Genomic DNA, 14,120 nt, shown 5'->3' on the forward strand with positions numbered 1-14,120 from the left:
AAATATCAAGATTTATACAACTGTATACTTTAAATACGGCAGTCTATCATACACCAATTATCCCTCAATAAAGATGATTTTTTAAGTAAGCAGAATAAATAAACCTGAGGCTACAGTGATTCCTAACCCAGGTCCCTCCCATCCAACCAGCCCACCCTGGGTGGGTATCCAGGCCGTTCCCACACACCTCCCATCACCTTCCCCCACCCCACCCCACCCCACCCTGCTGGAAGGACCAGGCCACTGTCTACCAATACCCTTTGGCCCTTGTGACCACTGCCTCTGGACTGAGAACTTTGATACTGTATGTCCCACCCTCTCCCCGCAGCCCCAAGGAGCTGGAGTCCCTGACATCACCTGCATTTTACACACCAGGACACTGAGGTCCAGAGAGAGTCAGTAATGTGCGTGGACCCACCGGGCAGTCTCAGGGGTCTGGACTCCCCCTGCCTCTCCATGTCTCTCTGGCGAGGCCCACGAGTCCTGCTGCCCTCCCTGGCTCCAAGGTCACGGACAGCCACGCCCGGCACAGCCCACAGCCTCCCAGGCCTACCCCACACTAGAAGTCCTCACGCCTGCCAGTCCACTGCCAACCTTCACCAGAGAGGTACGGAGGCCTCCAGGGCCACCCCCAAATTCCCTCATGCAGGAACCAGCCACAAGACCCAGGGCCTCAGTGTCTGTGACTGGGGCTCTCTGAATACGGGGAGAAACTATAAATTCTTACAAACTCCCGGGATGAGAGAGCATTTTCCCAAGGTCCCGGAACTCTTAAGTGATCTAACAGATGTCCTCATCTAAAAAAAAAAAAAAAAAAAAAATCACCTTGAGCCTGACATGAAGAAAGAGACCTTGAACAAAAGGAGATTCTTTTGTGACAGTTCGGAGGATCCTAACAGCGGGACCAAGCCCTGCTCACGGGCACCCTGAAAACAGCAAGGTCACCGTGGTTTTGTCCTTAATCCCAGACTTTTGTAGCAACTGCCGGGTGCAGGGACCTTGCTGGGTTGGCAACGCTGAGAGCTGAATAACACCCGGACCCCAGCTCGGCCACGGCCCCAAGGACAGCAGCAACTGTCCCCCAGCCACTCGCCCCCCCCCAGCTGCCTCGGAGAACGGTCAGGGAGAAGAGACACAGGCCCAGCGAAGAGATTTCACCGACACGAAGATGCTGCCCCTCCCCCAGCTCCCCACCAAGCCCTGCTCTGAACCACAAATTATTCTCAGCACATGGCGCTCGGAAACTGACCAGATCGTCGCCCGCCAGGAAAAGCGCCGGCCTGCGCCGCCCTGCACACGCTTGACATTTTGTTCCCGTCCAAGCTTCCCGTGCTGACAGTTTCTGGATTAAATGTGAAAATGGAACGCAGCCCCAAGGGGGTCTCACTCCCTGCCGGCTGGGCTCCAGGGCTGATTGTGCTTGTATGCACGTGTGCATGCAGACACGTGTATGAGCCCATCGTGTACACGCACGTGAGCATGCCCACACGGCTGCCTGGGAATGTCCACATGTGTGTTTGTGTCCATGCTTGTGTGCATCCACACGTGTTTGTGCCTGTGTGTGTCTACACATGTGTGCCTGTGTGCATCCACAAGTGTCTGTGTCCACACACGTGTCTATACCTGTGTATCCATACCTGTGACTTTGTGTGTGTCCACTCATGTGTCTGTGTGTCCATGTATATGTGTCTGTGCCTGTGTGTCTGTGTATCCACACGGGTGCCTGTGTCTGTCCACATGTGTGTCTGTGTCCTGTATGCATCCACATGTATCTGTGTGTATCCACACATGTGCCTGTGCCTATGTGTGTCTGTGTGTCCATGTATATACACACGTGTCTGTGTGTACCTATGTGCCTGTCCACACAGGTGTGCTATGTGCCTGTGCGTGCCTCTGCATGCCCTCCTCTCAATTATGTGTCTGGCTGGATCAGGGAGTATTGACCAGGTATGGAAAACAGCACCCCTGAGTCAAGCCATGCCAACTTGTTTTTCAGCACAAAGTACTTTTCTCAGTCCAATGGTGATGGGTCCACCGGAAAATCCAGATGTGACACCATATGGCAAAGTTCCAGGCCGGGGGGTCTCTGCCTCACAGCCACCACCCAAGGGAAAACAAAGCTGTGATGGTCAGAGGCCCAGAATGTGACTTCTCAAGTGGCCAGGAGCCCAGCCTGACCGTCCCTTGCAGCGGAGACCTGCATGTTTGGGGAGGAGAGCAGTGTCCCCAACTGCATGATCCTAAAGACACTGGAAGGTCAAGTCTGTTCCTCGCAAGCCCGGCTGGAGCTGACGGGCCATGCTTCAGGAACGCTGGGCTGGCCTTGGGGTCAGGAGCATCTCCTGCCCAGCCACTGAGGAGGCTGCTGGTAGCCCCCAGCCCCAGGAGCCCCACCCGGTGTCCCCGGCCATCACATGGTTTTACAAGTGGGAGGCAGAACATCTAATGAGAGGAGCAGCAGGCACTGGGCTCTGAGACCAGCTCAGTGAAGCAGAGGGCTGGGGGACCTACGTGCATGAGCAGCAGCCCCTTGACCCCGTGAGGCTGCAATAAGCCCCCTTCCTCCCACCTGCGAAGTCACACAATGACACGCTTCAATGGTGCACAGCCGGGGCCTCTGGTTTTCGTTCTGTGTGACCCTGGGAGGCCAAGAACGTGCTTAGAACTCAGCTGAATGCTGTGCCCTGGGGGGATTGCTCTGGCACCTGCCCACCCCCCTCCCCAGGCCCCTGCCCCACGAGGAGCTGCTCAGGCAGCCGCTTGTCTGGATGGAACAGCAGGCAGACCCCACTGTGCTGTGCCCCATAGCATGAAGCCCCACCGGCTCATGCTATTATCCCCGACGACATCCCCCGCAGCCCCGGAGCCTGGACCCACGTGTAGTGCCAACCTAGGGCTGCACCCGAGCCTGCCCAGCCTGGGCAGACCCATCCCGTTGTGTTATGTCAGCTGTCACCCTGTGCATAAAACAAGGCACTCCAGCTGGCTGGGGTCAGACGTAAAAACAAGGACCCGACAGCCCCCCCCCCCAGCTACCCTGAACCAGAGACCCCCGCTGAATGTGGCACTTACTGACGAGGTTCTCTCCAGCCCTCAGGCAGAGCATAAAGGAAACACCTGTCCCCACAGCCAGCCGGCACATTCTAATCCCACTAAACCTCGGATGGAGAGGCCCGAGGGCCCCACAGCAGACACCCCCACCCCAAGGTCTGACTTTTGTCCTGGGCCTCAGGGAAGACAGGATGGGGAAGGTGGAGAGAAAACTTAAGAACCAGCCCAGGAGAGCCAAGAAGCCAAGGCCACCCTTTATGGGGACACATCTCCCCCAGAGAACAAAACACATGGGGACTCTCCTCTGCACAGCCGGGGCACCTATGAAGATGGCCCATCCCCCAGGCCTTGTACAGCTGGCACCTTTCAGAAGGGCAGGGCACCCCTGTCCCAGGAAGGCCCTTCCTGACAATGGGGGAGCTCCATGGTACCCCTGGTCCAAGCAGAGCCAGTGGGCACCTCTAGACTCAGCCCCAATTGTGCCTACACCTGAACTGGGGCAGTGCTGTCCCTGTCACCAACCTAGAGCCAAATCATCTCAATTTCTGAAAAGGAGAAAGAAACAGACAGGGCATCGGGGCTGACCTGGAGCCCAGGCATGCCACACAGGCACACCATGTGTCAGGAGGGTCTCGGCAGGCTGCTGAGCAGGCGCCAGGTGGGCTCAGCTGCCTGGTTTCCTCCTGCCCCTGAGGGAGACGGGACCGTCCCAGCCCCCCTTTCCCACGCCCTTGACCAGCAGGAAGGTCCACCCACCCGCCTCCCTCCAGGGGCCTGGGGACTTGGTGGGCCAGCTTCCAGGAAGGTGGGTCTGGGAGGCCCTCACTGTGGCCTACAGAGACCAGGCGCGGCAAGGCCTCCAGCCACCTCCTCAGCTCCCAGGACTGGACACAGTGCTGGCATTGGGACAGGGTCAGCACACCCAGAATGTGTCGCGCATGGGGACGAGGGAGGCCCTGCTACAGCCCCAGGGCCTCTCACCAGGGCTCCTGCAAAGATGCTGCAGGTACCGCCACGTACCCAGAGAAGAAGACTGTTCCCCTCTCTACTCAATATTCATAAAAATCATACATTTTCATAGCTTGAGAGCAGGAAAGGCAATGAAAACAAGCTGTTACAGCCCCAGACTCTGGTGGCTCAACAGAGCCAGGGGCCAGGGAGCCCGGGGTCCCAGGGCCTGCGAGCCGAGCCTGGACCTGGCCGTTACAGTGTCTCCTGGGGCTTGAGAGAACCGACAACGGGAATAAGCCAGGGCACCTCCCCTTCCTTCAGGGGGTGCAGGTGAAGCTCTTAAGGGCCCAGGTGGCACCTACGGGAGATTGAGAGGAGGTGCTATGACAAGGAGCAGCGAGACAGCCTGCAGCCCAGACACCCACAGCGGCCCACGACCCCCTCCTGCCCCTGCCCGACCCCGCGGAGTGTCCCCCGCCCCTCCCCAGGCCCCTCCGGTCCAGGTGGGGGCTGCTGTCTTCCATCAGCACAGCCTGCCCAGGGGACAGACACCCCCGGCAGTTCTCACAAACCACTTGGACAGGATCGGGTTACGTGTTTTTCGGGAAGGTTTTAAAAATCTTGTGCAGTTTCCTCTACCTCCTGCCCCAGGCCCCTCACCACCCCCGCCCCCCCATCTTGTTCTGAACAAACTTGATATATGTGACAATCCTGGCCCGCAACAGATAACGGGGGCCGGGTGTGGGCTTCACAGAGGGAGTCTTTGTTGCAGACAGGATCCGCCTAGGACCCCTCCACACACAAGGCCCCGGTGTACTCGAGAATGTTCCGGTGGCAGCCATGGAGTCCCGTTTTCACGGCTCTCCGCAGCACACAGACCCTGCATAAAGGAATGTCAGCTGTCGTCCTCCCGAGCAGCTGCCTCGGGGCAGGAACGCGGCCAATCCAAACCCTGTAAACCCCAATCGGGGACAGGGGACCGGTTGCGGCGTAAACAACATCCCAGGCGGTGGAGACGGCCCGGCCCGCTCACTGCCTCCACCCTGGGCCCCAGCCCCGGCCGCCCTGGGCCCCACAGAGGGGCCTGCAAGCTGGCCAGCGCTTGGAGCCAGGGGACTGTCCCCAGGCCAAGCAGGCCAGAGCCATGTGACTACAACATGCAGTAAGACATGTGACAAAAACCAGCTACACAAGTGACGAAACCTGAGGCAGACTGTGGGTCAGACAGAAGTGTCCCATCAGGGTCTCAGAGGAGAAGGCCCCTGTTGAGGAGAGACACGCTGGCTTTTTAGGGATAAAGGGACACACTGTTTCCAACAAAAAACCCATGTGGGCACATTCACGGAGAGCAGGAGGAAACAGAGACGTGAACGGGGCGGAAAGAAACAACTGGTCGACCTGGCGAAGGGTGTCTGGGAGCTGCCCTGTACGTGTGAGATTCACCCCAAACTTTAAAACCTAAAAAGAGAGAGACTGTCCACCAAAAGGGCCGTGGAGACACCAGAGTGTTCTTTCTACAAACAAAACAGAAAGAGCTCCGAGCCCCCACCCGGCCTCCCTCTTCCTGGAATTCATGGGTTTGATCGGTGGTGTATGAGAAAGTCCTTTATGAGCCACAGCCCATGAGGACGGTAACTTCTGCCTCCGTGGAGAGGAAGGCTGGTGAGCCAGGAGTCTCCCGGTCACTCAGCATGGCAGGAAATTTCTAGAAACTCATCCACGCCCACGAGCCACGGGCCCAGGTGAGGGACTCCCTCCTGCACAGCCTCGAGTCCGAGGATCCGCGCTGGTTCCACTTGCTGGGCAGGGAGCAGGACCGGCCTGTTCTAAGCTCCAGCCTCAGGCTGCAAGGCAGGCTTCAGCAACGCTCTCTTACCCACGTGGCCGGGCGTGTGGTCCCCCTCACCCTGCAGAGCACTCACTGCAAGGGGGAGCCTGGAGGAACCCCAGAGGGGTCCCCTGGTTGTCCGCTGCTGCCCATGGTGGGCGCAGACGGGCCTCTAGGGAACGGCAACACTCTGTGGTCTTGTCCAAAGTAGCCCCAAAGGGAAGGTCAACCCCATGCCCATTGCAGCCACCTCGGAAAGGGGAAGTTTAGATAGAAGTGTGGAGGCAGGGGCCTGACCGGGGTCCGCAGAGGGCACTGGCCACCTCGCCCTCTCACACACAGAATGGGGGACAGGGACACTTTCAGGAACTTCTGTGGCCAGCACTGAAGGGAGAGAGACTCGTGCAAGGGTCTGAAAACCCAGTGAGCAGGCGGGGCACATGGCTGCCCAGGACCAGACATGGCAGGCCAGGGTCAGGGACCTCAACAGCTTTGACTCCTGTCCTTGGTGGTCCTTACAGACCACACGTCTCCGGAGGGTCAGCTGAGTCACTCCTTCTGTATCCTGTGGGGTGGTGGTTTCTAATCCCACCTGGTGGCTTCTGAGACTTTATTCTCAAGAGTCACACCCAGAGTGCCCCCAGACAGACACTCCAGTCCAGCCCCTTCTCCACCTACCCCAGCCTCAGCCCTGAACCCCACATCCACCTTCACCACCGCCAGCTGGAGCTTTATGTCCCTCCACCCCGAGCAGGCCCCATGAGCTGCTGGGGCCGTGCACAGAGTTGCAGCTCCACGTCTGTCAGTCATCCAAGCCCAGATCAGACAACGACTCAGGCACCAGCCCCCACATACACCGGCCCTGGGTTGAGGGTCCCGGGAGTGCAAATCTGAAGCATGGAGGGTGTCCTCCCTCCGTGAGCCCACACCTTATTTGTATACAGAGTCTGGCACACAGTAGGTGCTTAATAAATATTTGCTGGCTGAACGAATGTAGGAGAAAAAAGAACCAGGGAGGCACTGGTAGGACTGTACTCCAGAGCAGCACATCAGAAAAGGCCCAGACGCGGGAACCAGTCTCTCCTGGAGGCCCCCGTGGGCCTGGAGGAGACGAACAAGCTCACGGTCCTGCCACGGGGAGATGTCGTCTTCCCAGAGTACCCAGGAGCTAGAGGAGGGAGCAGGAAGGTGTCCCCCAAGCCACCGTGTGGCTTGGGGCTTCGTCAGATGCACAGGAGCTCCCCGAGCAGGCAGCAGCCGTGGAGAGAATCAGACCTTGGGGTTTGTTAATGAAAAACCCGGACCACTCACTGGTCCCCTGACCTTCGGCAGAAGTGACTTAACCTCTGCAAGTCTCCTTCCCTCAGCTGCAAACAAGACTCTTCAGGGAAAGGAGCAGAGCGTGTGCACACAGGCTTTTGGCAAATGGCAGCCGCTGGCCCTGCCACCACCACAAATACTGTTCCCAGCCTTAAAGGGTGTGGACGGCAGATGTTGGAAACACACGGGTCTGCAGGGGCCGTGCTGAATGTGGACGGGGCCCTGGGGGCCAAGGGCAGAGCCTGTGTTCCAGAAACAAGGGGGACGCACTCAGGCTGCTGCGGGGGGCCCGTGGAGTCCCCAAGGGGTCTCACTTTGCTATTGGGAAACTGAGGCCCAGAGAACGAAGGGCCTCGCCCCGCGTGGAGGGGGGAACAGAACCCCAGGCAGCAGAGGATCCAGCTGGCGGGAGGGTGGGTCACCGGCGGGGCCGCGGGAGCCTCGGCGGGAGGGGAGGAAGCCGCGAGAGGTGACCTCATTCCCCAGGCCTCCGGGGCCGCCGCTCACGGGTTTCTTAGCCACAGGCATCGAGGGACAATTCCCTGGTATGTTCCCCAGCAGAAGGCACGGAACACGCCGTGTTTGTGTTGTGCTTTTGAGGGCCTCTCTCTTTGTGTGGGATTTTAAAACGAAAAAAACTGTGATTTTGGAGACAAAAACCAGCCCCTCACCTGGGCCAGGCCGGGGTCTCTTACTGCAGAGAGCAGGGGAGGGGTGTTTTCTGCCAGCAGCAGGCTTCGGAGGGAAACAGAAGATCCACCCAGCCGGGGACGCGTTCAGGGACACGCGGGCACGCGGTGATACTCACGAGCAGACTGCAGGGACACGTGCGCACACGCACACACGCAGCCTCCTCTGAGCTCAGAACCAGGTCGCAGCCGTCTGTGCACCCCAAGGAGTGGCCTCCCTCCCCGGGAAGCCACAAACAAGCCTCAGCGCCCAGCACATCTCAAACGCGCCCCTTCACAGTCCTGGCTGGACCCCCGCTGAGATGAGATTCCTCCCAAAATGGCTTTTTCAGGCCCACCAAATATCCCTGGTTCAGCAAAATGCTTAATCCCTGCGAGGCCGCCCTGGGGTTTCCTTCGACCGAGCTGAGATAACAGCTTTCTGGCACCATAAAAGCTGGGGTATGCAAGAGAGGAAAAAATACGGGCTCTCTGGGGAAACACAGCACTGAAAGACTTTTTTTTTCCACTCTCTAAACATCGTGCTCTCAGAATCCCGCGCGCGGAGCCCACGCCCAGCCCCTCTGGTATCCCCAAGCCTGTGGTTTGGGCTCCTGGCGCTCAGCACTCCTGGGCCAGAGCCAGCAGCGCCCGAATTGCACGTGACAAGAGCGCCCCCTGGTGTCCCTGTGGCAGAAGCTGGCCACGTCCCCACCAACTCCGGGGTCTGCAAACACCTCTGCCCCCTTCTAAAAGCCCACCCTCTCCCACCCGCACCCACACGCCTCTCCCTCCACCTGGGCCAACACCTGTCCTCAGCCTTCGAGGACTGAGGTCTCTGGAACCCACTGTCACGTCCTTCCCCAGGAAGCCCTGCGGTCACACCCCTCCACCACAGTCCCCTCTCAGGGTCCCACACACCCCTTCTTGGCCATACTGTGGATGCACCTGCCCATCTGCCCTTGAGGCTGGGCCGGTGACTGCCTCACTCCCCGCTGTACCCTAACGTCGCCCTGTGGCCATGTCTCTTGCATATCAGGTGGGCACAGCCAGCTCTGACCCGCCTCGACGGATCGGCCTCCACAAGGAGCTGGGGTACAGCTTGGGAATCTGGCAAGGCTGATTGGGAAGGGAAGGTCTCAGGCTGTCTCTCACCCCTGCCATTTTACAGGTGAGAAAACTGAGGCCCGGGACCACACAGCAACTTGGGTGTCCCTGTAGGGCAGCTCATGGGCTTGAAGGGGGGGGGTGTCCCAAGCCTAGAGTGCCAAGCTGGCCAAAGGGCTCCTGCCCCCCAGGACTGTGGAATCCAGCAAGGGAGACAGAAAGCTCTCAAGCCCACTTGCAGAGCCCCCATCGTACCCAGACTGCCGAGGGGGAGGGATGGGCAGGTCGAGAGGGCACTGAAGGGACGATGGCCAAGCCCAGGCCTGAAACCCACCAGGGAGGCAGTCCTGTGACACACCAGAGCAACAGCCAGGCCAAGGGCAGAGCACGTGCAAAGGCCCCGGGCAGCTGGGAGCGTAAACACGCCCGGAATGAGTGAGCGGGGCACGGGGTGGCGGGCGCCAGCATATGTGGCCATGAGCGATGGTGGAGTTTATCTCAAATGCCACAGGGAGCTTCTGGAATGATTGGACTTTGAGAAACCCCCGCCAGCTACTGTGTGGAGAGGGCCCTGAGGGCGGCATGGAGGCGGGTGTCAGGGAACGGGGCAGAGGGAGGTGGCCGTGGTCTCTGCCACTTCTGAGACTGGGACCACAGCGGGCAGAGGGCTCTCTGCTCAGGGCTGGGCGCCCCTGCCCCCAGGCAGGGGAGCTGCTTTGGTGGCACAGCCATCCCCAACCCGTGTGTGTGGGGAGGTGAAGGAAGGCGACAGGGCCCAGCCGTGCTGAGCGCAGCCTCGTGGCTGCAGTACGAACTGTGGCCGCAGTTCAGAGAATGGCCACCAGGTGGTGCAAGGGCCCCAGAGATGCGGGACTCGGGCTGAGGGGACAGACGAGGGTGAAAGGAGCCCTCAGCCACACACTCCCCGGCTCCCGGGCTGCACCTTGGCACCCCACCATGAAATCTGGGGACAGCGAGCTCATCTCCCCGTAAGACACGCTGCCTAGCCTGGTTTGCTCTCTGTCACCCCTGCCTGTTTCATACTCTGAGTGCAGGTGCCCTGGGAGGCCACCACCACGGTGATTCCCGGGCTGCAAATGGTCACACAAAGAGCTTAGGGCAAGTCCGTGAGGGTACGTGGGCCAGGCCTCACCCAGGAGGTGGGGACAAGGCTCTGCCCGAGACCCACACTGAGGACCTGGGAAGTCGGGACCTGAGCTTGGGACCCTCAGTGCTGACAGCCCCAGCAGATGCAGGGCCCAGGCGGGGGCACCTGGGAGGGCCTCACGTCCACTCTGGGAGTTCCATGTTCTTGGAGCCCTTTAAAATCCAAGTGAACCCCCAGTAGCTGAGGAACTTACCCAAGTCACCTGGGGACAAGGGGCTGAGCATCCCACGAGGAACAGAAGAGGCAAGCTCACAGGCTCACGCACAGCCACATGAACACAGGTATACACACAGATACACACACACACAGCAACACATATAAACATGCATGTACACAGCCACATACGGAAGCACACGCACAGTACACGTTCACAGGTCATGGTACCACGTGCATACACATAGGGTCAGTACACACATACACACTCGAATACAGCCACATGTAACACCCACACATACACACACGCATGTGCACACATGTTCCCAGATGCACACAGCCTCACACGGAGATCTCCTGAGGGAATGTTCCATCTGCCAGGCTCTCGCAACCTGGAAACTCTCAGGCTCGTTGGTCCCGGGCCCTCCGGGGACAAGTCCTAGACCAGGGACCCACATGGACCCAGCCTGTGGGGGGCTGGCAGAGCAAACGCTCCCGCTGTGGGCAGACACTCCTCTCCAGGTGGCGGGCGGGTCAGGGCGTCCTCCCGCAGGACACAGCCAGCAACTTGGCCAGGTGCCTCTCTGAGAGCTGGCTCTGGGGTGGGTGAGGAGGACGGGACGACCCTGGATGGGTGCTGGGGGGCGCCCCAGGCTCCTGCAATCTGCTCTGAGCAGGAGGGGAGACTTAAGTCTCAACCTGACAACAGTGATGGCGCCACGATGAGACTGTCAGACCTGCCTCACAGCAGGCGCTCTGATAGAACATGAGCCATCGGAGGTCAGGGCCACCGACAGCAGAACCTCCACGAGCAGGAAGGACCCCAGCAAGTTCCACACCGTGTGTTTACTGACGGGCGCCCACCCAGGAACCCAGAGGAACTGAGGGGAGAAGAGCCACGGGCAGGAACAACGCGTAGCCGAAAAGCACAAGTCAGTGGCTCCCGTACACCCCAGGTCCCCAGAAAGCCTCCTGGAAGAGAAGCCCCCATCTGTGACAGCAACTAACAACAACTTATTATCCTCGGTAAAGTCTTAGGAATAAACATAACGAGAACTGTCCAAAACCTGCATGACCAAACCATAAAAGCCTCCCAATAGACACACTGTGATCGTGGACGCCCTGAGACATCAGTCTCCCCAAATTAACGCATCAGATGCCATCAGGTGCCTTTCTGGGGCTAGACGAGCTGACTGAAGTCCCCTGAGAAGAGCAAGGAAGCCCTGAACGAGAAGGGGGTGCACAGGCAGGAATCACCCGATGTCACGGCCTCCGGTGCCGGAGAACTAAATCAGCGAGGCCCCGGGGGGACAGAGCAGAAAACCCCAACGCAGGTCTTCCTCCAGGTGCCTCGAACCGGGGAGAAAAGACGGCCTTTGGAACAAGTGGCGCTGGCGTGACTGGAAGGCCGGGGACAGGTACCCACAGCCCGCGCTTCATCCCGCTCGCTGGGAAATTCCCAGCACCCAGCGTCAGCAGCGCCAGCACACGCCTTAGCCCAGGCCGTGCTGGAAAACACCAGGGGGGATTCTTATGACCCCCGAGAGTGGGGACACTCACCTGTGACTCCAAACCCAGAAGCAATGAAGGAAAGATAAAGCTGACTGCCTAAAGTAAGACGGGCACCCCTGCCAGGGTCACTGCGAACAGACTCGGGGGCTGGGCTGGCCAGGAAGACACAACACCGATAAGCGTGACATCAGCCCTAGTCAGCCCTGCTGAGGCTGGGAGGCAGGAAGCCGATCGGACTCTCCCCTCTTTGGTAGGTGTAGGGAACGTTCCACAATAAGACACAAAAACACACAAATGCGCAGAAACAGGAAGATGCTGGACACGGTCCTGCTGGGCCCTGCATGCCCGCCGCCATGTGCATTCAGGCAGCTTCCTTGGGGATCCCGTGTGCCCCCCACATGGTGGGTGTCCTTCACCCCTACTGCTCAGCAGCCTCACAACCAGACCAACTTCAGGGTTTCCCACCAGACCGTGAGCCGGCCCTGTCCCACTCCCAGCGCCTGGCCCAGCATAAATGGTGCATGGGATCTGGAGACCCGTCCCAGGCCCTGTCTTGAGTGGCTCACAGCTGTCTGGGGGGCAGAGGGGTCCTCACACCCCACTCTCAGAGGGAGGGGCTCAGACAGGCTGCAGAGGCCAAGGAAGGCCAGGGCCTGGTGGCGGGAAATTCTGCCCGCTCTCCAATTGCCTCCTCAAGTGCTGGGACACGGGCACAAGGGCAGGCTGTCCCAGCCCTCACCCACTGGGAGGGAGATGCCTGGCACTCAGAGCCTGACCTCGGCCACAGGGAGGGCTGTGCACGCCGGGAGATGCTGCTCCCAGGGTGGGGTGGCCAGGACAGTCCTACAAGAGGTGATACTGGGCTGAGAGCCTCTCAGGCAATGGAAAGGACCATTCAGTTGACTGGGTTGGGGGGACAGGGCCAGGACACCTGCAGGCGCCATGTACCAGCCATAGCCCAGGCGGGTGTCACCCAAACCCTGGGACTGCTGCATGCAGGTTTGGGCTGGCCCTCACCAGCCACGACACCGGCTCCATCATACCCACATCCTCCTGGTCCTTTCTTCCTGGTCCCCTCCTCCAGGAAGCCTTCCCAGACTACCAGATCCAGGCTCCTCTCATTTCTCAGCTCCCCCGGCTGTGGCGCGCACATCCTGAGTGGCCTGGTGAGTGTGGGGGCCAGGGAGGTAGCCACACCTCTTGCCCCAGCCCCCCAGGGTCAGGGCAGGGTAGCAGGGTCCTGCGCAGGGAGAAGCCAGGAGCAGCTCTGCCTCACCCATCGGGCCGAGTGCCTGGGAGACGTGAGCCCCCAGGGCAGCTGTGACATCATGGTCACAGCCCGTAGGCGCCTACGTACCATCCAGAAGAGGGTCCCCGTGGCCAGGGTGACGTACTGCTCGATGGTGGAGAGCACGCTGAAGATGAGGCAGATCAGCACGATGAGGAAGCTGCAAGACAGGAGCACGGCGGTCAGCTCGCGGCCGGCCAGCCTCCCCCGCCCCCGACAGCCCCACCCCGGGGCCCGGGCCTGGAGGGGCCCCCACACCCCAGCCCCTCCCAGCGTGAGAACCTAAAGGGCGGTCAAAGCCCGCCGGCAGGCGCGGACACACAAGGCCCCGTCCGTCCACAGGACAGGTGTCACCCGGCCACGGAAGGGAACGAACGCTGATCTGTGCTCCAGTGTGGATGGCCCTTGGAACCATCACGTGGGCACGCCAGGCACAGAGGGCCACCTGTCGTGTGATCACATCCACAAGCCAGATCCACAGAAGCAGGAAGCAGGCAGGGGTCGTGGGGGTCGAGGCGGGGGCGACTGCCGACGGCACAGGGTTTCCTCAGTGATTAAACGTTGCAGACTTAGCAATGGTGGCTGCATGATGCCCTGAATGTCCTGAATGCCACCAAGATGCACTGTAGTGTGCGGCCACGTCTCAATAAAGCTGCCTTACAAGTTGCTTCCAAAGAGCCGTCCAGGCCTCCAGACAGGAGTTCAGGGCCCGGGGCAGGGGCTGGTGGTCTCGGCCTAGGAGCCACCCTGCCAGGTGGGAGCCCTAGGCCTGCAGGTGTCGCCAAGAGTCTGTGGCTCCCGGCAGGGCGTGGGCTGCTCCTCCGTGGTTTCGCTACCTGTCCCCGGGCCCGGAGGCCACAGCACACGGAACTCAGGAGAGGGAAGGTGCAGGGAGCCCCACCCAGGGGCCAGCGTTCCAGGTGCTGCCCCAAGTGCCCCGTCCGCACAGAGAACACAGAGGCCGCCTGCTCTGATCACCAGGAACCATAAAGATAAGGCAAAGCCTCCAGGGCCCCTCAGGCAAGCATGTGGCCCTGGGTATCACCAGGCCAAGGGGGCCCCCGCCCTCTTCCT

The 14,120-nt window shown here is 60.2% G+C and overlaps 1 protein-coding gene across 3 annotated transcripts in view; it reads right to left on the reverse strand.

Annotated features, from left to right (window-relative positions):
- The window catches only part of KCNQ1 (potassium voltage-gated channel subfamily Q member 1), a 357,688-nt gene that overhangs the window by 288,353 nt on the left and 55,215 nt on the right, over positions 1-14,120 (reverse strand). For all 3 annotated transcript variants that reach the window (XM_063092881.1, XM_063092880.1, XM_063092879.1), the window contains exon 2: positions 13,116-13,206. In XM_063092881.1, the coding sequence (XP_062948951.1) occupies positions 13,116-13,206 (91 nt within the window). The remainder of the gene's footprint in view (positions 1-13,115; positions 13,207-14,120) is intronic.

Source organism: Cynocephalus volans, chromosome 4, assembly GCF_027409185.1.
Source record: "Cynocephalus volans isolate mCynVol1 chromosome 4, mCynVol1.pri, whole genome shotgun sequence".
Lineage (NCBI taxonomy): Eukaryota > Metazoa > Chordata > Mammalia > Dermoptera > Cynocephalidae > Cynocephalus > Cynocephalus volans.